The sequence below is a fragment of the Varanus komodoensis genome, unplaced genomic scaffold (genome assembly GCF_004798865.1).
Source record: "Varanus komodoensis strain SLA01 unplaced genomic scaffold, ASM479886v1 scaffold59_1, whole genome shotgun sequence".
Classification (NCBI taxonomy): Eukaryota; Metazoa; Chordata; class Lepidosauria; order Squamata; family Varanidae; genus Varanus; species Varanus komodoensis.
This window is the reverse complement of record NW_025336221.1, coordinates 3022689-3046157: the sequence shown is the minus strand read 5'-3', so window position 1 is coordinate 3046157 and position 23469 is coordinate 3022689. Positions and strand designations below refer to the sequence as shown.

The 23469-nt window shown below is 47.5% G+C and overlaps 1 protein-coding gene across 1 annotated transcript in view; it reads left to right on the top strand.

Moving 5' to 3' along the window:
* The first annotated feature begins 11679 nt into the window (after positions 1-11679).
* The window catches only part of ERBB3 (erb-b2 receptor tyrosine kinase 3), a 97168-nt gene continuing 85378 nt past the window's right edge, over positions 11680-23469 (top strand). Inside the window, exon 1 of the mRNA XM_044449534.1 lies at positions 11680-12033. Coding sequence (XP_044305469.1) covers positions 11952-12033 — 82 coding nt within the window. The 5' untranslated portion in view covers positions 11680-11951. The remainder of the gene's footprint in view (positions 12034-23469) is intronic.

Here is a 23469-nt window from a genome sequence, read left to right as displayed (position 1 = left end):
CACATTATCTGAAGCAGTCATTTTTTTGTCACTCCTTAGATGAGCAGATCCTCTTGAATACTCTAAATACAATGAAAAGAGTACGTGCTTGGCATTCTGAGGGCCTAACAGGACCATCTATGACCATCAGCAGAGTGAATCTGGGGAAAACTCCCACCAATATCTGGTGACACTTGCTACATAGTGTGTCTGTTTAAATGGGTATATTTTCCATTTTGGAGACAATAGCTCCTTCAGTGAACTATTCATGAGGTGGTTCCTATCACTAGCCAATATTTGCCTTCCTGTGGGGCTATTTTGGCAGGAATATTAAACATTACTGGAGATGTTTTGGACATTTTTTTAAAGTGTCCTTTGAGCTAATAAGAGCCTACTTGAAATACTTAGGATGAAATTAAACATTACAAAACTAGAACTAGCAAACAAATTGACAAATTATGTAAGTGTAAGAGGAAGCAAAAAACAATATTGATAGTGAAATGTCTTTTTTGCCTTAATAGTTGCATTCAGTCAAAAGTGCCACAAGCCACTTTGCTGGTTTTGCCCAGAGTAAAAGTAATAAGAGTCACAAAACCCTTCTGAAAAAAAAATCACCTTTGCCAGGTGCCTGAAAGCCTCCCCAAAGATGGAGTACAGTTAATGTCCCTGAGAAAAGAGTCTCATTTTTCTACTTAGTCTGGGTAATCATAATATTTCAGATGGAAGGGATGGAGTGGGCTCACAATATAGCCTCTGAGGAAGGTATGAATACGAGAAGGCCCTTGAGCTTTTCCAAACATAATGGTTAAATCCCTAAAAGGTTACAATCAGCCTTCTGAATTAGCTCTAGAAACCAACTTAGCGCCAGCAAAATGTCTTAAAATGGGTATCACATATACCTTGTCTCCAAGTTGATGTTTTGACAGTCCTGCTCTGGATGAGATTAAAGTTTTGAGAATTCAAAGGCAGCCAGTGTAGAGGGTGTTGATCTGGCTGCTGTTGTAGGCCTAACACCTTGATGGTGTTCATGGATATTTTTCCCTAGAGCACTTGAAGCTAGTAGCCACAGGGGGGCACCAGAGGACTTTCTAAAGCCCTTTGCCTAATTTTGCAATCTTGTTCAACTGCATCTACTTTCAAATAGACAAGGGTGATTATTTTTCATTGGTAAGATAAAAGCCCCCTTGTTTTCTAGCTGCCATGCATGGGAACAAATGGGGAGTCAAGCAAGTGGGGAGGAAGACAGGCGAAAAGAGGCAACAGTGCAACTCTGAGGGCAACGGTGCTGGTACTGCACATCCTCTGAGATCCAGGTCCATGTGGGAACAATGAAATACGTTCTCATGGCAAAATAGTGAAAACTTCCGAGAAGAACCTTCGTTTATATCTAACCTGAGATTTGCACAAGGCGAGGCATGGCTTGGCTTGGGTGTATTCTAGACCAAGAAACAACCGGTGATCGCAAATGGCTTTAAGCCAGCTCACTGGTAACAAAATACTTTCCTTCCCCTGCTGTCACCTTTTTCTGTGTGATTCATGCCCAGGGTGGGGTGGAGGGAAATCAGGTAAAAACTCAGCTATGCCTAAATGAAGATGACAGATGGGCACACTGAGTGAATGAATTTCTCATCCTGGGACCGCCTGGGCATGGAGATGACCTGGATTAGAACCACCTAGAAATTGCTCTAATCTGGGGACAGAATCTGGGCACTTCCCTGCTTCAAATCAAAGCAGAGTTGAAGTCACTCTTGTTTGGCATCCTGTTTACATGTTTGTTCCTTCTCCATAAGGAATGGCAGCTTGGAGGGGGTGGGGTGCACGTATTAAAGCAACGGCCTTTCATTTTCAGGAAGCCACTGAAGGCAACAAAGCATCTAATGGCCAAACAACAACTGATAACAGGGCATCTGTAATTTGGCAATCTTCCCCCTCCCAAATTGTGTCCCCCTGCCTGAACTTGCTCATCATTCTGTGACACTGTAGTTGGTTCTAGAAAGCTGCCTTAACTGTGATGCTTACATTTTCACAAATAGACTAACTTGGGTTCCTCAGACTTCTCCAAGGAATGTTGCAAATAATTTGATACGCTGCCTGAGAACTATAAAGTGCACAAATGGAGTGCATTTGTGGTGTGCGTGTTGAGTCACCCTGGCTAAGCTGGAAAGGTATGGGCCTACAGCTGGACGGGTGCCCACGTGTGGAAGTGGGGCAGGGGTTGGACTCAGTGGCCTTATAGGCCCTTTCCAACTGTACTACTGTTCTTTTGGATAAGCAGATCTGACCACAGGGCTGCCCTGTGCAGCGTCTCAACATGATCTGGTGAATGCTATTTCCTGCAGCTAAGAGGCACTGGCCAGCAAGCTTCCACAAGCCCCTTCTGACATGCCTCTGATCTCATTTCCTCCCACTCCTCTTCTGACTGTGTCCATTGTTCGGGGCGCCCACTCCTGAATCTCTGCCATCATCTCTCTCGGTGTCGTGTGTTGTGGCAGAATGACCTTGGCCATGATGGTACTTTCCAGGCACTGCTCTCCCACCAAAGATCCCGCAGTGCCACTGTGGTGACACAGTCTCTGCCTTCTGCCAGGATGCCATGGCTCAGAGACGTGTGGGTGCCAGTGACAATGGCAAGTTGTTCCAAGGTGGAAGGTGAAGTGGGGGCTTTTCTGAAGGGAGGGTGGAGGGTCTGCAGTCTTCTTAACAGAAGAACTTGCTTCCTGTTCTGTGACCCAGTCTAATTCCAGGCTCACCTTGAACTTCGCCTGGGAAAGAATACTACATTTATACCCCGCCTTCATTCATTCATTCATTCATTCATTCATTCATTCATTCATTCATTCATTCAGAACATTTCTATGCCGCCCCATTCTCAAAAAGCCTCGAGGCGGCTTACAAAATTGTTAGGAACCCAGGGTGGTTCACGTAGGTTCATTTTCTCCTCGCAACAACAACCCTGTGAGTAGGTTAGGCTGAGAGTGAATGACTGGCCCAAAGTCACCCAGTGAGCTTCATGGCCAAGTGAGGATTGGAACTCAGTTCTCTGGGGTCCCCACTCCAACACTCACACCAGGACACTACAGTGGCTCTCAGGGCAATTAGCAAACAGTGCTGGCCTTTCCGTAGTAGGATGATGATGATAAGATGTGCTAGTTACCTGTCATGGGCCTAGCTGCTACCTTTTGTATCGACTGAACCTTTGAGGCATTCTTCCAGGACATTCTTCCAAAGCAGACCGAATCCCACTCTGAGCTGGACATTCTGTTGCTTAACAGCACTTCTGTCTTTTCTGAGTTTAATCTCAGCTTGTGCGCCTGTATCCTGCTTGTTGTCAAACCCAGGCAGCACTCGAGGTTGTTGACAGTGTCCTTGGAGCCAGGTAGAAAAGAGCAGTAGGGCTGTATGTCATCAACATACTGATGGTGTATCACCCAAGGGCTGGGGTGAACTCTTCCAGTGGTTTCACAGAGATGCTCTCCTGTGGGACACCAGAGACCCAAGAGTGCCGTGACAAATAGTAGTCCCCCAGCACCACCTTCTGGACATGTCCCAAGAGGAGGGGCTGGAAACACTGCACGTCAGTGCCCCAAGGGGCTGCCATACTTCACCAGGTGGTCCAGAAGATCACATGGCCAAGGTTGATCCATGGTTAGCAAGAGGACAACAACTAGTAGGACTGCCCTTTCCTGAGTCAGTTCTGGGTTCATCCACTAAGGTGACCAAAACAATCTCAGTCCCATGTCCCAGGCCAAAACCCAGTTGAAATAGGTCCAGCTAAAGCACTGTCAGTCAAACGTTAAAGGACAAAGCTGAAAACTATGGAGCTTAAAGATACTTCCAGTCCAGCACTTGTGCTTCATAGCTTGGTCCTGCTCGAAGAAAATCCTGGATGGAAGACTTCCTAGAAGCTCTGTGCCCATTACATCCTCAAGGACAGTCATTTCAGTAGAGAAAAGATAGTGTGTGGCCCTCCTTTGCACGCACACATCATCCCTTCCTTTCTTGGATGGCTTCTTATGCTGTCTGGATGTGTTGGACCACAATGCCCATCATTTGCAGTCTGCATGGCCATTGGGGATGGCATGAGCTGTGCCCCAACGTATTTAGAAGGCATCAGCCAGTGGAAGCCTGGTTTTGAGAGGGACAAAGTTGAAGGGGAATACCCAGGCATTACAAGACAAAGATACGCATTGTGGAGCCTTAGCCAAAAACCCAGAAATAAACTAGTGACCCTCTCCATCATAGGCTATCTGATCATCGCCAGAGCACTATATGCAAAATGGAGCTGTTCTCCAGGAACTTCCTCAGCAACTGCATCGCGCTCAAAGCGGTGGCATGGCTGATCTTGGACAAAGCAAGCATTCGGAAGCTTGCAGATGCACCGTGCTGGTTTCCTTCCTTCTGGGTTCTGCTCTGACATTGCATTACCAACATCTGCATGCATGGTGAGGACCAAGGGAACTTGCATGCTTATCTTAAAAAAGACAGCACCTTGTCCTAAAAGTTGTTCAAAGGAGAAGGAACATTGGTACAAAAAGAATGCATGAAGTCACATGCCCAGGCACTGAAAAGGAGAGGCTGCTTGGAAATGGAAAACGTGTTGTCAATGCCGGTTTTCTTGTTGTGCATGGAAAGACCTTGGGCAAGACGGGTCCAAAGGAAAAGGGGTCTCTGAGACCACATCTGACTAGAACAGAGCTGCCTTCCTTGTGCACAGAGATGTCATATGCAGCAACATTTAGTGGCCTAGCTTTGCATAATACTCTCCTCTCTCAAAAAGTACTGTCCATGCCAGCTTTCCTCAGTCTGATGCCTTCCAGAAGTTTGGGACGACAAACTTTGCAGCTGACCGTTGGCCATGCTGGCCTGGCCTAACCAGAATTGTCATCCAGAACATCTGGAGGGCCTCTTAATGCAAAAGGGACAAGGAGGTAAACCTTGGAAATCAGAAGAGGCATATTTTGGTAGTTTCACTGTCCAGAGACGGCCTGTTCCTTGGTGACAGCTAAAACCCCTTGGGTAGTGAAGAATAATTACAGCACAATTTCATAAGTGTGGCTTCGAGTTTGTGATGTAGTGCAATACAGAGATGTGCCCCAACCCTTTCTGTAGTGTAGGTGCTGAGAATTAACATTGAATCTTCTTGCATGGTGAGTGCTACTCTGTTTTCACACTTTTGGATGCTCACATACTGAGCATTTACCTGGCTACACATTGTGACCTCTCAGAAATAGGTGGCATCAGGGCAAAGCACACACATCCTGTCCCACTTCTGGAGATTACCAAACTTGTAATATAATATAAAGAAAAACCAGTTCTGTTAACCTTTTAAGTGGTTATTCAGTGCATTGGGAGAGCAGCAATAGTTCTTACGTGGAAGGGCAAGTCCTGGTGCTAAATGGATATTTGTCTGGTGTAGATGTGTGTGAATCACACCTGCCCACGGCAGTCTGGAGCCAGGACTCTGTCTCAGCCCTACTTGTTCATGTCATGACTCTAATGGAGGAGCTCCTTTGCAAGACCAGTTTGCCTTGCAAAACCCAAGGACGGATCTTGCTTCCTATGTGGCTTTCTTTGGCTTGTCATCCAGCTTCAGTGTGCCTGACCATATCTGACATGTTGTCCAGGGCAGAAAGTCAATCTGTCTGGGATAGCTAATACCCTAGAAGACAGAAACCAAATTCAAAGTGCTCTTGATAGGTTGCATTGCTGGGCTGAAAACAACAATGAAATTTAGTAGAGACAAAAGCCAAGATCTGCATCTAGGAAAAATACTTGGCTCAAAAAGATTGCAAGTGAGAAGGATCTTGGAATTGTAGATCACAAGCCTAATATGAGCCAACAATGTGATGCAGCTGCAAGAAAGGCTGCAGGAATAGAAGTATTGTTTCCAAATCATGTGAAGTGCTAGTTCCCCTCTACTCAGCACTGGTTAGGCCTCAGCTGGAGGACTGTGTCCATTTCTGGGCATCCCAGTTTAAGAAAGATGCAGACATGCTGGAGAGGGTCTCGGGGCGGGGGGGGGGGGGGGGGGGGAAAAAAAGGAAAACAAAAAGACTGGAAGCCAAGCCCTGTGAGGGAAAGATGGAAAGACCTGGGCATGTTTAGCCTGGAGAAGAGAAGACGGAGGGGAGATGAGATGGCATTCTTCAAGAACTTGAAAGGATGTCAAAGAGGAATGCCAGGGTCTCTTCTCAGTCATCCCAGAGTGCAGGACATGGAACAATGGACTCGAGTTACAGAAAGCCAGATTCCGGCTGAACACCAGGAAGGACTTTCTGACCGTTGGAGCAGTATGACAATTTAACCAATGACCTGGGGAGGTCATGGACTCTCCACCACTAGGTCCATTCACGATGCAGCAGGACACCCTTTTGAGAGGGATAGTTTAAGTTGGGGTCCTGCTTGGGGAGGAGGCTGGACCTGATGGCCTTCTTGGGCCCTGTTATTTATTCTACTCTTCCATGATTCTATGAGTCTTGTCACTCTTGTGCAAGCAGCTCTGTAAATGCAGTGAAAAGTGTTCAGCCTTTGGAGGTCCTAGCAGAACCTAGGTTTTATCAGTGACCATCAGCAAAGGTCTGAAATCCATATTACCAAAGCAAAAGATTTTATAAAAGGGTGCAAACTGTTGAGATCCATGTGGGTTGCCTCTAATATCACTGGTGATAGTTGCTGCATCGTATGTCAGTATTTGATATGCCTTTAGATTCCTTGTCCTCCTAAGCAATGGAGTGGGCTTTGTTCCGTTTTGTATTCTGACAGCCACAGCCTGAACCAGTTGCAGTTTTGGGGAGCTCTTCAAAGACTGCTACTGTACTGGCCAAGTTGATGTCCTCTAGGCGCCGTCAACCACAACTCCCAGCATTCCGAACCTTGCTGACTGAGGCTGATGGGAACTGAAGTCCAAAACATATGGTGGGCACCAACTTGGGGAAGACTGCAGTCATCTAGTATGGATGCCCCTATAAGGGTGCATTACCTTGAGGAGGTTTATGGGTTGTTGCTCTTTTTCTCCAGAGTACTTCCTATTAATGGGCACATGGGGGCGCAAGAGGGCAGCAACAGGTGCTCACCTCTCTGACAACCCTGCTCCAAGGTAGGATGATTACCTTTTATTAATAAGATTGTGTCCCCTTGTTTTCTAACTGCTATGAACAAAAGGTCACAGCAAAATGGGAGGAAAAATGAGGAGAAAAGGAGCAATAGTAAAGCAGAGCATAAACTGCTTGAGGAAAAGAGGTACTGCACTTCCTAGCTTATCTGGGCCTTTCAATGGAGAAGCCATGTGGGAGCAATTAGCTGCTCTCCTGTGGCAAAATAATGAAAAATTTCAAAATGAACCCTTGTATCTATATACTGTACTAATTTGCTGTGACAGTTGCATGAGGTTTGTTTTGGTTGGATTCCTGACCAAAAACTGTCAGAGATCCTAATTACGTCAAAGAAAACCTTTTCCACTTTGATGCCACCTATTTCCTGTGTGATTCATCTCCTGGGTGAGGTGTAGGTAGGTCCTGAGTTAAAACTCAGCAATGCCTAAAAGAAGAGGTGGGGCAGGCCCAGTAAGTGGAGCAGAATTCTCCTCTTTGGTTCACTTGGGCACGACACTGATTAGACCTGCTTTAAAAGCAAGTTCTACCTGAAAGCTTCTCCAATCTTGGAGGAGATCCTGAGCAGTTAATAATTCTGGATGCAAGGCCAGCTGAACTGGCTTCCTGTTTTCCTTCCCTGACTAATAACAGTTCAGGGCTGGGACACTTTGGTTAGTGCTGGCCACTCTTGTGCCGTGATCTAAACTGAGGCTTAATTTAAGGCATGGCTGGGAGGTTGAGGGACCAAAACTTCAGAATCATATGATATGCGATTCTCCCTCAGCCCTCGGTGGGCAACATGTGGCCTTCCAGACTGTGTTGACTGCAACTCCCATCAGACCTTCACCATCAACTATGCTGGCAGGACTGATGGGAGTTGTAGTCCAACAACATCTGAGGGTTCTGTGTTTCCTGTGCCAACTTACGACACTCCCCTGCTTGGGTCGTGCTGATCTGTGCTCCCTGATTGCATTGTGTGGGGATTACGCATCCCCTTCATTGTGCCCACCTTTCAGAGCAGCACGTTGGGAGCCAGTCACAGGGCTGTGCTTCAGGTTTAGTTACAGGGCAGCAGATTCCTGGAAGCCAATGGGAAGCCGGCCCTGCAATTGCTAGGCACCTGCAAGTGCTGAGGATTTCCCTTCTAGAAAAGTGGGCATGAGGACTACAAAGTGTACGAATATTTCTGGACTGGATGGCTTAACTGTTCCATTTTGAAATCCCTGGCTGTGTGATCTTGAAGCATGAGGGCAGTGCAGCCGGCAAAGCAACAGCGTGGAGAGCTGGGCACCCAGCTGCCTGGCGCACCTTTCCCGCCACAGGTCTGGGGTCTCTGGTCCTTCCTTCCCCAGGGCTGCCCTGTGCAGCAACGCAGCGTTGGTCCAGTGAAAGCTCTTTCCGACTGCAACTGGCCAGCGAGCTTCCACGAACTCCCCTTCTGACACGCCTCTGATCTCATTTCCTCCCTCTCCTCTCCTGACTGTGTCCATTGTTCGGGGCGCCCACTCCTGAATCTCTGCCATCCTCTCCCTCTGTCTCATGTGCTGTGGCGAAATGACCTCTGCCATGGTGGTACTTCCCATGCGCTGCTCTCCCGCCACAAATCCTGCGATGCCACTGCCATGACGTGCAGTTGTGTATCTCTGCCAGGATGCTGCGGCTCCGATGGGCCATGGGTGCAGGGGGGAGCTAGAGACCTTCCTCCTGCTCCCAGTCTGTATGCTATGGGGGGAAAGTGCCTGGTGCTGTAGCAATATGCTGGTGTTTGGCTTTCTGAGTCCTGATGATGATCCCAAGAAGGAAGTTGATTCCATATGAATTGCAGGGCTTTACAGTGGAGTTCCTTGAACTTATGCTCAGTTGCCCTTGCATCTCTCTTAGTTTTAGCCTGAGATATTCAAGGAGGGGCACTGGTGCCTGATCAGGTGATCTGCCCTCTGCGTATGCCCAAGGGGCACCCAACCTGTTGGAGGGCAAAGTCCGAGCACAGCACACAGGTCAGCAGCTGCTGAACCCTTTCCCATACCAAGTTCTTGGAATGAGTGAGTTTGCCAGGTTGTGTGAAGGCTGACATTAAGAGTCTTCTGTACATTTGCAAGTAGGCAGAGCTGCTGCTGTGGAGCAAGTACCTTTCAGTGGCTCAGTCACTATTGTGTGTTCTTACTGTGCAAACCCTTCTCACGTCACCTCTAGCTTTGGGGAAGTACTGCCCAATTGCTGCTGCTTCTTAAACAGAAATACCCTTATTTTCCATTCTATAATCTGCTTTAATTTGCAAAACCTCCCTTCCCTATATTTTTAATCCACACAATAACATGCATTCTCTGGGCAGATTGCAAAAGCTAAAAGAATAAAATGAAAGTACTTTACAAGCTGTGATTTCAGCGAGTTTGTGACCTGCCTAAGATGTAAGGGGAGCCTTTTGACTAAACTGGGATTTGAATATGATTCTCTTGAACATAGCACTCCAGCCACTACAACTGGCAGATTTATGAAAGGGAAGGAGGAAAAAAGAGCATTTACTAACAAATAGGATTAGCTATTGCAGCTTGGGGTGAAGGCGCAGAAGAAAGACAGCCTAACTTCTGTGAGTGAAACCCTCATTAATCTCTTGGTGCGAATGGATTTAGGGTCCACATGTTTTGATTCTATACAATAAGGACTAGAATCCTAGCTTTGTTTGTTTGCTTTTAAAACCTACTGTGGACTTCCTGCTGACAGCTGCAACAAGAAGCTCCTTTGTGCATCCATCAGTGCAATCTTATTAATGTACATCCAAACAAATTAAATGGAACTTACAGTCAGGTATGCATATTTAAAAAGTTACAGACTGAGGGTAACCAAGAGGGTATGAACTTTTATCTCTGATAAAGGCACTGCTCACAGTTAGAGCACACGTAAAGTTGCCCACATCACCCACCAGACAACACTGTCTTCATTTCTGGTCTGACTTCTGTCCCACTGATGCATCTCCTATGATTTCAGTACATGCACAGTCACATTCTGTTTTATAGCTCTTTGTGACGTGATGACAAATCATCTCTGACTTATGGCGACCCTATGAATGAAGGCCTCCAAAATGCCCTATCCAGACAGCCCTGCTCAGCTCTTGTAAGCCGAAGCTTGTGGAGTCCATTCGTCTTGTATTTGGGCTTCCCTTTCTCCCCTTCCCTAGCAGGATCGTCTTCTCCAGGGAGCCTCGCCTTCCTGGGATGTGCCCACACTATGCCGGCCTCGATTTTGTCATGCTTACTTCTAGGGAAAGTTCTGGCTTGTTTTGGCCGAGGACCCACTTGTTCGCTTCTCTTTTGGTCCAGGGTGTCCACAAAGCTCTCCTCCAGGACCATGTTTTGGACACATCAATTTTCTTCCTGTCGTCTTTTTTTGCTGTTGGTTTTCACACCCATGCTTGTGACTGGTGTGCAGTGAAACATCCTTCCTCCTGATTATCATTTCCATTCCTTTCATTGCTGCCATTCCAAGTCTCGGTTTTCTTCAAATTTCTTGGCTACAGTCTCCCTCTGAGTTGATGACAACTATAGCTATTTTGCAGTTGTGCTGTCTCTCTTCCCCTGTAAGGCAGACCCATGCAATGTGGGTGTGAGAGTGATGGACTGGGGACCTGGGAGATTTGGGTTCCAGCCTCCACTCAGCCATGAAGTTCAGTGTGTGGCTTTGGGCCAGCCACTCATTCTCAGTCTAACCTACCTCATAGGGTTGTTGTTCTGGGGATAAAATAGAGTGCAGGAAGTAAACTGCCTTGAGTTCCTCTCAACTGCCTTGAGTTCCTCTCAAGAGGAAAAAAGGTGGGATATAAATACAATCTAATGATAGTTGTACGTTGACTCTACTTTATCTGTGGCATTAAACAAATGGGGAGGGAAGAGTAATATGCTTTTAAAATTTCTTTAAAGTCAGCTGGCCTTCCTTGAAGAACAGGATGGCACTGGTCCTCTGCAAGGGGAAAGGGGCTCCTCTTGGAATGTCTTTTTTAAAGCCAGAGGTGGAGGGTACCAGGTAAAGCAAGGGGTGCCTAGATCACATTGTGTGTGTGTGTAGGGGGGAGGATTAACCCTTAGCAAAATCAGGCCAGGGGATGAGCCTCATCTGTGGCTGCGGGTGTGTCCTTGCCTTGTTGGGGCTTTTGGTGGCCGGAGCTGCACACTTCTAGCAGCGACACCTGCCCGAGCAGCAGAACGCATCGTGTAAGCAAGGGCTGCGGGTGGGGGCAATCCATCGGTCTGTTATTTATTTGTAAAGGTCTTCCAGCCTAATCCGTGGATTACAGAGATGCACCGTATATATGCATTACTGTGTGCCTTTCATGCGTGTGAAAGTGAGTAGGGGGCGTGTGGGACGTCCTTGCTCGAGATGAGGAGGCAGAGAGGATCCGGGGGCAGCGCTGCTCCCGCCCCCCATCCCAAGCTCTCTCGGAAGAAACAAATCCCCGCTCTGTCCGGGAACTACTTTGGTATCGTTTGATTGGTCGAGGCTGCGCCCCGCTCTGGCCAATGAGGAGCGACTTCAGTTTCCCCTTGAATGAAGTGTGTGTAATTTGCGAGTTGTTGTGTGTAAGTGAAACTGATCAAAGCGCCACGGCTGGTGTTCTTGGCTGTAAGGGGAAACTTGCCACATTAGGACTGAAAGAGGCGGCGGCGGCGGCGGCCGATCAAGCAAAGACTCTGCAGAGAGAGATTGGCGGGCAGGAAACTTTTTAGCCACAATCAGGTGGCTTCTATCTATCAACCTCTTCTCCATCCCGAAGCAGAATGCTATAGCCTGAAAGACGCCGCCGCCGCCGCATGCCAGAGGAAAAGGAGGAAGGGGGAGAGAGGGAAAGCAGCTCACAGCAAGTAAAATAACAATTGAGACCTTTCAACAATGAAGAGTAACCAGCTCCGAAGGTTTTTGCCTTGGCTGGTTTGTCTCCTGTGGAGCCTGCAGTCTGCCGCTTCTCAAGCAGGTAACTGATCCAACCTGAAGTCTAAAGGTTTTTATCTGCGCCTCCTTGTTAGCAGCGGACTCGCGAGGAGAAACCGCCGCTTGCAATAACACAATCGAGTGTCTATTTAGCCCCAAACACAACCTTAAACGGCGGGCGTGTTTTCCAGGATGATACTCCGTTCTTTTCGCGTTGCCTTGAAAACGCAGCCCCAGCGCTGTCGGGCGGGCTTTCTCGTTTTTGCGCCGTGGGGAGGGGAACCGTGTGATAGTTTCGCACCGTGCGCGACGCCTGTGAACCTGCGCCGCCGCCGAGCGGCAAAACTTGTTTGTCTCCCCGGCTTTCTCGCTCTCCCCCTCCCCTCCCCCTTTAAAGGGCACGGGCCTCGCGGAGAGCGCTCGTTTTCGGAATTTGCACGGCTCGGAGGCGCGCGGTCCCGGCCCGCTGGTCGTGGGGCTTGGGAGGAAAGGCGCGTAGGCGCGGGTGTGCTCCAAACCGCAGAGGGAGGGCAGAAACTTAAAGGCAAACTTTATGGAATCTGTAAAATGTAGTTTCTCCTGCTTTGTCGCTTGAGCTTGGGAAGGGTTGGGTGTTGGCGTCGATTCTGCGGAGAATGTGTGGCGATTGTCAGGGTCCCTGCCCTGGCGAAGAGAGAGAATCGAGGATCAGGACAGGCGGTGTCTTCCGAAGCTTTGAGTTAATCCTCCGGACGGGTTTCCAAATGCGAAGCGCATGTGAAGCAATGGGAATACAGGAGCGTCTTTGAGCATGTGCAGAAAGCGTTTCTCTCAACTGAATAGCCGTAACTCACCCTCGCATTCCTGGGGTTTGGCGACCACGGGATGGAAAGGTGTGCTTCCCAGGTGACCTTGTGGAGCTCTTGGTTGCTTTGCACTGAAGAACATATCACTGCATTACACAATAGTCATAAAAACAAGTCGTGCACTTCACATGCTCCTTCCCTGAAATTTTATTCAGAACTACAAGTGTTCTCTTGCCTGAAGACTGCTCCATGTATGAAGTTTTGACAGAGTCCACTTACAAGTGTAAATGTGTACCCCAGCTATGAACTATGCCACTTAAAAGCATGTGTTTTCAACACTGTGCTACGTTTATATATTTATAAATTCATATTTATATTCTGCTTTTTTCCTGCAAGGAAGTTGAGGCAGCTTACATAACCCTCCTCCAGCTCTCTCTCTCTTAGTCACAACAACCCTGTGAAGTAGAGTAGGCGGAGAGTCAGTGACCAGCTCAAGTTGCAATGGTGTGCAGAGAGAGACCTAGCCCCCTTCTGCCTAAACTTGCATGGGATCGCCTTCTGTATGCTTCCTGGCCAAGCACAGACTTCAACTCAAATCCCCCCAGGCCCAGTCTAACAATATTCTGGCCACTATAAATATGAGTACCAGTGTGTGTCCTGTATGTGTATATAGGATTCACATGCCAGAAATGCAAAGAAGCCATAAACTCAGCCATGGGAGCTTTTCCTCCTTCCCAGATCTCCAGGTAAAGCAACAACAGGTCCCCCACACGCTGCCTGCCATGCAGCTCTTAACTGCATGGACATCCTGCTCTTGGGGCAGATGTGCAGGCAGGAACACTGGGATGTTCTGGAGATCACCACTACCCTTGGAAAGTTCGGGTATGAACTCAAGATCGGGTTTGTTTTTTTGGATTAGCTGAGTCAGCGTAACTCCTTTCTCAAGGGTTGCCTCTCCAGGACACATACCCAGGATGACTTAACCCTCTTCACTTGCCTCTTAATGCCCTTTAATAACCCCGTCCCATTGGTGGTTTAAGCAGTGGCAAATGGGTGGATTTCTCCACTCTTTCAGTGCTGCTTTATGAGTCAAATGAGGGATTATTATCCATTGTAGCTACTGTGACTAAGAAGGCATCCTGCATTCCTGGGCAGCTGTGCGGGTCTACAGGCCAGCTCTCCTCTGCATTCCCATTTCTAGGCCATGGGTCTAGCCATCTACATTTCTCCCAGTGTCCCCAGCACTGCATCACTCCAGTGCATTGTGGAAAATTGAAATGGCTGGGAGGCCTAGTGTTATGACTGATCTGGCACACTTGTACTGCTGGAACTCCTCAGTGGTTCAACCCAAGATTTAGCAGGGATTCTAGTCCTTATTGTGTGTGGGACTGAGTGCATAGCTTGCCACTTCTGCTTTCAGTTAAGAATCCTGGAACTGTAGGGACAAACAGATCACATAAGGTGCATACTCATCCTTTCAGCTTTTAATCAGTGCAGGAACAATTACCCATGGTTTGTTGTTGGGTTAACTCATTAACCCATAAGCATACACAACCAGCACACACTGCTCATGTGCTCTGCTCACTCCTGCAATATCTGGGTTAATCTGCCCCAGAATGGTGAGTGTTATGGCCAAACTGGGCCAGTGATCAACCTGTGCCACCAATGGAACAGGAAGGAGAGGCATCCGATGGCTCTTTGCTCAGGACCCCTTCGAACCTTGAACTGGACTAGATGACTAAATTAGGGAATGGTAGCTACTTCAGATTAATTAGAAGAGCATTAAGGTGTGAACTTGTATATGTGGCATTCCAGTCACTAATAAGGATTAGAGTCTTTATTCCACCCATTTTGAAAGAACAGTAAAAAAACAAAACCAACAGCACACATACCTCTCTTACCAGTGTAAGTAAATGCATAACTAAGGGTACAAACAAAAGACTTCTGTTGAAACATGCCTAGAATTCCCAGCATCCCCCAGCCATCCATCCTGGCTGCAGAATTCTGGGAGTAGGAGGACTTATTTGTGTCTAAGCATGCCTAGGATTGGGCTCTAAATGTAGCTAAATGTCATGGTGGACGGAGAATCCAAGAAGGTAGTCATGTTGAGCATTTGATTGTTATAAAATTCTGAACCAGTAAGTTATTGCCCAAATGATTTCAGATACTCCTCTGTTAGAAATGCTCAGCCTGTCTTTTTGATATATTAAGAGGTTCTCTCTCTCTCTCTCTCTCTCTCTCTCTCTCTCTCTCTCTCTCTGTGTGTGTGTGTGTGTGTGGGGGGGGGGAATTATGGAGAAGAGGCTCCTACCCTGATGAAATTCTTCTCATGGTTTGGGGTGAGGGGGTTGGCAAGACTTCTCGTAATGGTTCCTCTGCAGAAGGGGGGGGGGAGAAAGGGGAGGCCCCCACCCTGCAGGGGACTGCTTTGATTGGAGATAATCCTTCTGTATCTACAGGGGAAAATTCTTCTGATCAGAGGTATGGATAACATGAAGTAGCTCTAAACTTATGCTGGGGTACAAGAACATGTAAACATGAGGTCCTTATTCATTTCACTGACTGAGGTCTCGTTCAAATTTTCACACAAGTAAGGAACTGGATCTGAGAATAGTAACCAACATCATTTTGGCAAGAAGGTTCCAAGTGTGAAGATTAAGCACCATAAAGGGAGAGGAGGGTGTGATTTGCAAAGGGCTAAGTCCACCACCCTATCTTGTTTTGCGGTTTCTTAAGCCAACAGACCTGGAAAAAGAGACACATTCCTTTAAATCGATGCTGTTCAAGAGTTTAGCTTCTCATTAGGCTCTGGTACTGAGGAACTTTTCACATACTGTATTTCTCCCTCGGCCACCTGTTGTAAAGCAAACACAGTTATTTTGGAGGATGGGGGGCAGAAAGAGCCATGGGTGTTCTTTTGTCTTAGGCCACAGGCATAAAGGCACATGAAAGGAAGCACTGCCTGCCAGCTTTTTCCTCAGTTGCTTGAGCCCTAGTTATCAAACTCTATCTTCTAGTTGCTAATATAGTTGAGTCTCAAGCCCTGTGCAACATGCATCATCCTTATGGCATTCCCTTTACTCCAGTTTGCCTGGAAGACAAGTTTCCTTGATGTTTCCTAGGGAATGTTTGAGGCAGGAATGAGAAAATTGGGCAGAGGCCTGGATGAGGCCACCATATGTCTAGAACTGCCCCAAGAGCACATTTAGGCAAGCTGCAGTGTGGTGGTCCCCAAGGCAGACGGTGGCGAGAAGGGAAGCTTGAGACAGAGCAGAGCTTCCTTGGCCAAGATGGTCTTGTCCTGTGGTCATACCAGCCCTGCTGTATCAGGCCGAAGGCACATCTGATCCAGCAACCTGTTTCTTGTAGCAGCTAACCTGGGGCCTTTGGAAGTCCACAAGCAGGACAAGAAGGCCATATCCAAGCCCAGGTGCTGCCACCCCAACAAGTGGGACTCGGAGGTTTACTGCTTCTGGACCTGCAACTCGTACAGAGACCTCTTTCACAAAGGAATGCGTTTTATCTCATTCAGAAGCCATCTAAAGCAGTGCTCGTTCACCCTTGCGTGGTGTGGCAGAGAAGCCCATGCATTTGTTTGACTCCAAATCAGGGGTGGGCAACCTCCGGCCTATGAGCCAAATCTGGCCCTCTGCAGTTCCCCCTGGCTGCACCCCTATTCTACTGATCACCACTTCTTTGGTGGTTTTTCAATGCCTGCCTGCCTTTCCTAGACTGTGAAGTGCTTCTCTTCAAGGTGACTTAGTGGCAGTAAGCTCAAATAGGCAGAAGTGTTTTGTTCCACCTGCTGCTGTTACGCAGCCCCAAGAGCTTCACCAGAACTGGCTTTGGCCCTCAGACTGAAGGAGGTTCCTCATGCTTGACTTCCTAAGTGTGGGGTTAGGGTTAGGGGTTCACCCTTGCTGATCTCAAGCTGCCAGGTGCAGAAGCTTACAGTCATCCTCTGCAAACTGGAAAGAGCAGTGTGAGGCATCTGCAGCTTCACATCCTTGTACCCTCCATTTCTGCCATGCAGCCTCTTTTTGCCCAGCCAACTGGGGCATTTTGGAGAGGGGGGGGAAGGGAACACCCCCTTCTGCCCCCCTCGTTCCTGACTTTGCAGGGTAGCCAATGCTGTGCTTTTTGTTCTGGCTGTCCGGGGGGCTGGTGGTTCTTCAATTCCCTGCTCCACAGCCTCTGACATCAGATCAGGAATCTAAACCACCCTAAGCTCCCCCCTCCCCCCCCCAACCCTGTCTAGGGGCCACAGGATTACTCCCTACAAGGATCCTGGAAAATAAAAAGAAAGCATGCAAGAGGCAAACATGCCACTGCTGGAGACCAAAAGCTTGGTGCTCCTTGCAAGGATAGGCCCAGGCATATGCAAGAGGAGAGCAGGCCAAGCAGAAAGAGGGGAAGAGGGGCAAGAGGAGACGGGAGCATCCCTGGTGCATCTCTTGCAGGGCTGGCCCTACCACTCCGTAGACTGAGGGGCTGCTTCTTGCCTCCGGGTCTGGTGGGCCTGCCTTGCAAAGGCAGCGTGTACGGAGTTGCTCCCTGCCTTTGCTTGGGATGGCTGCCATTGTGAGGGGAGGCGCTGGAGAGATCTTTTTGACTGGCCTTGGGCATGATGCACCCTGAGTTGCAGGGATGGGGAGCTCTGGCTGCTCTGGCTCAGGCAACCAAAGGCCTCGGCCTGTCCCTGGAGACCTGGCGTTCAGTCTGACTTCTCTGTGCTGTTGATGTGCTTTTCCCCACATCCAAACTGAAAGCTCAGAAGTGGCTTTTATCTTGGACTCTACTGCTATATGTTAGAACTGCACTCTGTAAGTGGGGTGGGGGACCCTTTGAAAAAGAGGAGGAATAGAGAAGCAGGAAACACAGACTTGCATTTTGTGACTACTTATGCATTGCCACGAATGAGGACAGGAATTTGCATAAAAACTGCATATGAAATATGCAGCAATAATACTTCAATATAAATAGAAGTACGCTTCTTCTTACCATAGTAGGGAAGACAATGAAGTTGTCCATCTACAATTAGCAGCCAAAGAGGAAGCTTAGGGGGTACGCACATGTCAGCCAGCTTGTGCTTTGCTCAGCCTGTTGTCCGGCTGTTACCTGCTGATGGGAGTTGCTAGGCTTCTGCTCTACCTTCTTATGGCTCCTTCTCTTTAAACCAAGTTTAGACTAGACAACCCTTCACACAGAAAATGGTCCTCCATAAAATAAGGCTCATCCAGACATTGTCACACTTACAGGACTCCCATTGAAATCAAGTTAGGCATGGCAGATTATGCCCCACAAAGTTAGCGACAACTAACGTAAATAATGGTTGTGACTCACCCAGCGATATTTGGCTATTGGGTAGTATGGAAGTGTGTGCAATCAATCAATCAATCAATCAATCAATCAGAATAGCTCCTGTTGATTTCAGGAGTCTATGCTAAGTCTGACTAAGCTGGGCTCCAAGCCAATGTCTAGTCTGGAGCTAATGCAAGGGTGCGAACCTGAGATAGAACTGGCCAAATTCCAGCGTTGCGGAGATGTAACTCTTGGAGTCAAGGTCTCGCTCCAAGAGACATTGTGGAGGCAGTTTCTTCTTAGCTGAATTTCTCCCTGGAAGAACATGGGTGTTTCCCATGCTTCACATGGAGGGGAGGGGGCAAGGGCTGTGGAGGAGAGCAGTGGTAGCTTCTTGTGGTGGGTCTTATTCTTCAAAGCCAAGTCTGAGTGTTGTAATCATTTCACCTGAAGCTGCTGAAGGGTATTAATATTAACTCATGCTAATTAATATGAGACTCAGGTGTGTGCTTTGTTGTTTGTTTCTGCAAGTCACTGTGAAAGCGCTTATTCGTCTGACAAGCAACGCTTCAATCACGTTCAGCAAGTCCTCTGCCATCATAGTCACGCTAGGCCACCCAGTGCCAAGCTTCTGTTCATCATATGCTCTTACAGAAAAGAGGGATTGCGACATGAACTGGAAAACAACAGACCCACCACTGCTGTCCTCGTGCCTGTTTCTCTCCTCCTTGTGGCTTGCAGGAGAGGGCTTCCTTGTTCTTCTCTTCACCTGCTTTTCTCTTTCTATGGGTATTTCTGCAGAACTTTTGCAAGGGCGTCAGGTTTTGAGCAGGGTCAGTCAGCACGCTTAGTGCCCTTGAGTCAGCCAGGTAACCCCCTTTCGACAACCCCCCCCCCTTTCGTCACTACACCTGTCCTTGTAGCGACAGTTTCCCTCATCTGTCAAGGCTGGTTAAACTTGCATCGGAACAACTGATGCACCACTCGGGTTTCAGGTTGCATTGCTGTGCATGTGTCTGTTGCACTGTGCAGGGTGTTGCAAAAACAGCAGCTGTTCACCAATGAATGGCTGGAGAAGCAGAAACGGAGGGTTCCAGCCCTTAAAGCAGACCCACTGAAAACCAGTTAGTTGTAACTACCCTGTGAGCTGATTTCAGTGGGTCTGTTACAGCTGCATCTGGATCCAACTCAAAGGACACCCTGGCCTGTGAGATCAGATCCTTATCTGCGGAAATGCTGAATCTTGCAGCCTGGTCTGCTGCTTGTCATGGGCAGCTGTACCACTTTTCCAACCTTCAGAGCTACTTGAGAAGGTGGTAATCCATGAAAAGTGGCAGTGAAGCCGAACAGAAAGTACCTCTACAATCCTGATTGGGAAATGGGAACGTTTCATCTTTTCTGTGCTTTAATTTCTCCTTCCTGGTGGAAACAATTATCTCCTCCCTGTTTTAGTGAGCTGGTGCTTGGTGTTTCCCTCCTCAGTGTTGCATAGCAGCCCAAGGATCAAGTGTTGTGATTCTTGTTTTCATTTTCACCAAGAGCATTAGCTAATGAGCCCTCTCGTTCTCCACCCTGGGTTATAATAGGTTTTCTGGGTTGCCTGAAACCAGTTTTGTGTCAACATTCTTGACCTCTGCTAATTTCTTTACCTTTGTGTGCTGCAGCCATTGTTGTTGGACACTGTTTGTTTTTCTTTCCATCAGATAAACAGGAAGGAGAACCACCTCCCTCTGTAGAGATCCCAGTTAAAAACACACCTGCTTAAGCAATGCTGCTTCATTTCATGGAAGAAATTATTACCTTTGTTTGGTTACAGTTCTGCTCTCAGGCATAAGTTGGCCTAAAGCCAACACAAAGTCTTCCACGCTTTGCATCAATTAGGAAAATATACATGGCTGTATCTGAATGCACCTGTCCTTGCTTTCCTTGGCTATTTCCAAGGGTCAAAAGGAGGCATGGAAAGTGCCCCATATTTTGCTAGAACTTGATCTCTAGGCTCTGCCCTAAACACATTCATCTGATTCCAATGCCTGGATGCTTCCATGGGATGCAGATGTGACACAGACCTTGACTTGAAACCAACACTTGCCTTCAGATGAGACAATACAGAAGAAGATATTTTGAGCATATATACAGTGCCTTTCCCCCATTTCTTCTCCAAAGGGAAAGGAGTTCCCAACAGGTCTCATTTTCAGACGTTAAATACCAGTTGATGCTTCTACAGGCAGTCCCTGGGTTACAAATGAGTTCATAAGAGTTTGTATTCCTAAGAACATCTTTAAGTCAAATTTGTATGTCAGTCAGATCACATATGTATGAGTCATATTTAGCATGAGTAAGCCAAATGTTTGTCTTAGTATATGTATATATTTTACCTTTCCATGCATATAAAACACTTAAGGAACACTTACATATACACTAAAACATCTTAAACATAATAAAGTTCTGTAATGCAAGTTACAGAAGGCAACGCTAACTGCATGTGACCTCAAACTCACTGGCTTGGGTACTCTCAATCTGACAGACAACCAACGCAGCAGAACATTTTCATGAGCATAACATGTGGTTCCCATATTTGTTTTTATGAACTGTTTGTCTTTAACTCAAAATTTTAAATTAATAGGCTTTATGGCAGTTCATAAGTATGGCTGCTTGTAACTTGGATGTTCATAATTCAGAGATTTAGTGTATATGATTTTGTGACTTTTAGAGAGATGTGTCTTGCAACCGATTCTGCTGCCAGAGCTGCATGGCTGTGCCATTTTCAGTGCTGGGAAAGGTGTTCCAGGCAGGTGTAGGTGTCAGCATTTCTCATTTATAGACATGGAACATTAAGGGGGATCCAATCCCCAAATATGGTGTTTGTACTTTGGATGCATTGCTTAAGTCTAGAGCAACCAATGAAATCACCTCATCCAGAAATATCCTTCAGCAGATACTGGGGCAAACCCGTTGTAACAAATTAGTTTAAAGTGTAACTTCCACAAGGACACCCTGTCTAGCTCTGAAGGCGAGGAATGACAAAAAAAAACCTGTCTTGCACGCCCAGAGTACTGTCATGCCATCACTCCAATACCCCCAAACATCTGCTCATCATTGCTCTTTTTCCATATCAGCCCCTCTGCACCCCACTGCAACTCTTCCACATCACACGTGAAGCTGAACTCATGTCTAGGGTTATTTAGACTCTGCAGTTCCTGACCAGTTCTCTGGTCTATTAACGAGCTTTAAAATCAACAACAAAAGCACACATTCTTCTATGCTATGGACAAAATAATCGTATCTTAGATGTGGGTGGGAGCAGAAAATTCTCAACCCAAGCCACCTGGCCTCCATGCAGCCTTGCCCATAAATCGTCTCCTCGCAGATTAGCCTACAGTGGCATTCAAAATGGTGGAAAAGAGACTGCAATACTTGTAGAACACCCAGCTTCAGCTGATATGATGAGCAAGTAATCTGGGGAGACACCTGGTGCAGCGGGAGGAAGGACAGGAAAGCCAAATGCCAAATTATATCATGTCTTTCTTGCTTTTTATCTTGTGCATGATCCGAGATTTCAGGCTGGCTTCCATGGAATGATTTGGAATGATTTAATTGTTCCATGGAATGATTTAATTCTTTACAACGACCCAGTGAGGTAGGTTATGCTAAGAGGCAAGTGACATCTGCAGGCAACTTCCTGACTGAGGAGGAAACTGAGCCCAGATTCTCAGCATCAAAAGCCAATGCCCTCGGTTCCATTAGCTGCACCAACCCTGGGATTCACTACAGGCAACCCTGGCTGTTAACATGAAAGTTTTTGGGGGCTGATTCCAGGGTGCCATGCATATTCTTGGTATAAAGCGATGGTGTATGGCTGGGAGAAGGAATGCCAGTTTTGTCAGGAGATACAAATCTGTGGGAGAGAGATGGGCATGATAAACAGGCCGTAACCTAACAATAGAGCTTATTTCTCTGACATATTTATTTGTGACTGGAATATGTCCAATTTACAGCCATTGGGTCAGAGTCTGCCTCCCACTCGGAGATTAAAGAACTCTTTGTTGCCAAGGCTTCTCTTCTTGTTTGATAAGTTTTAAAGGACCAAACGTCTTAAGATTCTTGCGCAGTGTTTAACTTGGAATATAAGAAGTGCTGGTTGATGAGTGCAGTGAGTTCACAATCCTAATATTTACCTTTATTGAATTAGAAAATAACTGTAGAGAGTTCATCACTAATGCATGATAATCTAGGGTCAATGGGTTTTGTGTTTTCTCTCCTTCCAAACAAATTTTCAGTGCTAGGTATTAGGAAGTGGTTGTGGTGACTCCCCCAAAGAGAAAATGGCACTTTGTGCACACTCAGAAACTTTTGGCTTTCTCTCTCGCTACTATGCTGGATAATTAATTCATTCCAGAACATCCTGTGGCTTGTAGGGTTCTGGCACTTTCTGATGGACTATTTACTGCAGGGATACCAAACTTCTGGCCCAGAGGACTACTTTGGTTTGTAGGGGTTCAGCATCTGGCCCACTAAACCTCCTTGAGTTCCTCCAGAGCAGGGGTCCTCAAACATTTTGAATAAGGGGCCAGTTGAAAGGTGCCAGGGATGGGCGCGGGCCACCAAGGCAGTGCAGGCAGGGCGGGAGAGGGGGCGTGTGCATGCACTCTCCCGCAGAAAGGCAGGGGCATGTGTGCGCAGAGATCATTTTCTCCCAACGAGTCCAGAACAATCTCCCTGTGAGCAAGCTGGCGCCTCGGGGCTGGGTTGCTCACAAGGAGATCATTTTGGACTCGCTCGGCAAAAAGGATCTCCCGGCAAGGTGCCGGCTTGCTCGTAAGATCCTTTTCTCCAAGGGAGTCCAAAATGATCTCCTTGCGAGCAAGCTGGCACCTCGCCACACATGTGGCGAGTTATAGCGGGCCGGAACAATGGGCATGGTAGGCTGGAGCCAGCCTGCGGGCATGAGTTTGAGGACCCATGCGCCAGAGGGTGGTGCTTGACCCCTAGACCCTACCCCACAGGCAAATTCTCCATCCCTCTCCTGCTGGAGGCATTTGCTTGGGGAAAGCTGCCTTGAAGGGTTGTTATAAAGATAAAAAGTGGGGAAGGGAGCAGGCAACTTGTCTGCCACCTCAAGTTACTCGGAGGAGAGGTGAAATATCAAGTGATCAAATGGGTGCCCTGCAGACTGAGACGGTTGCCGAGAAGTTCTCCTTGCAGCCTCTTTTGGGAATGAGCAAACGGAGCCTGCAGAGTCCCTCGCTACATTCGCCAGGTTGACCAGTCCCCCTGTGGAACGTGAGCTTGTTCCTAGCAAGGGCTTGGGAGGGGGGTCCCAGTGTTTTGGGGAGGGGCGCCCAGGCCCTACAAAAGTTGCTCTGCGGTTGCTTTTCCCCTCTGCCGAGTCCAGG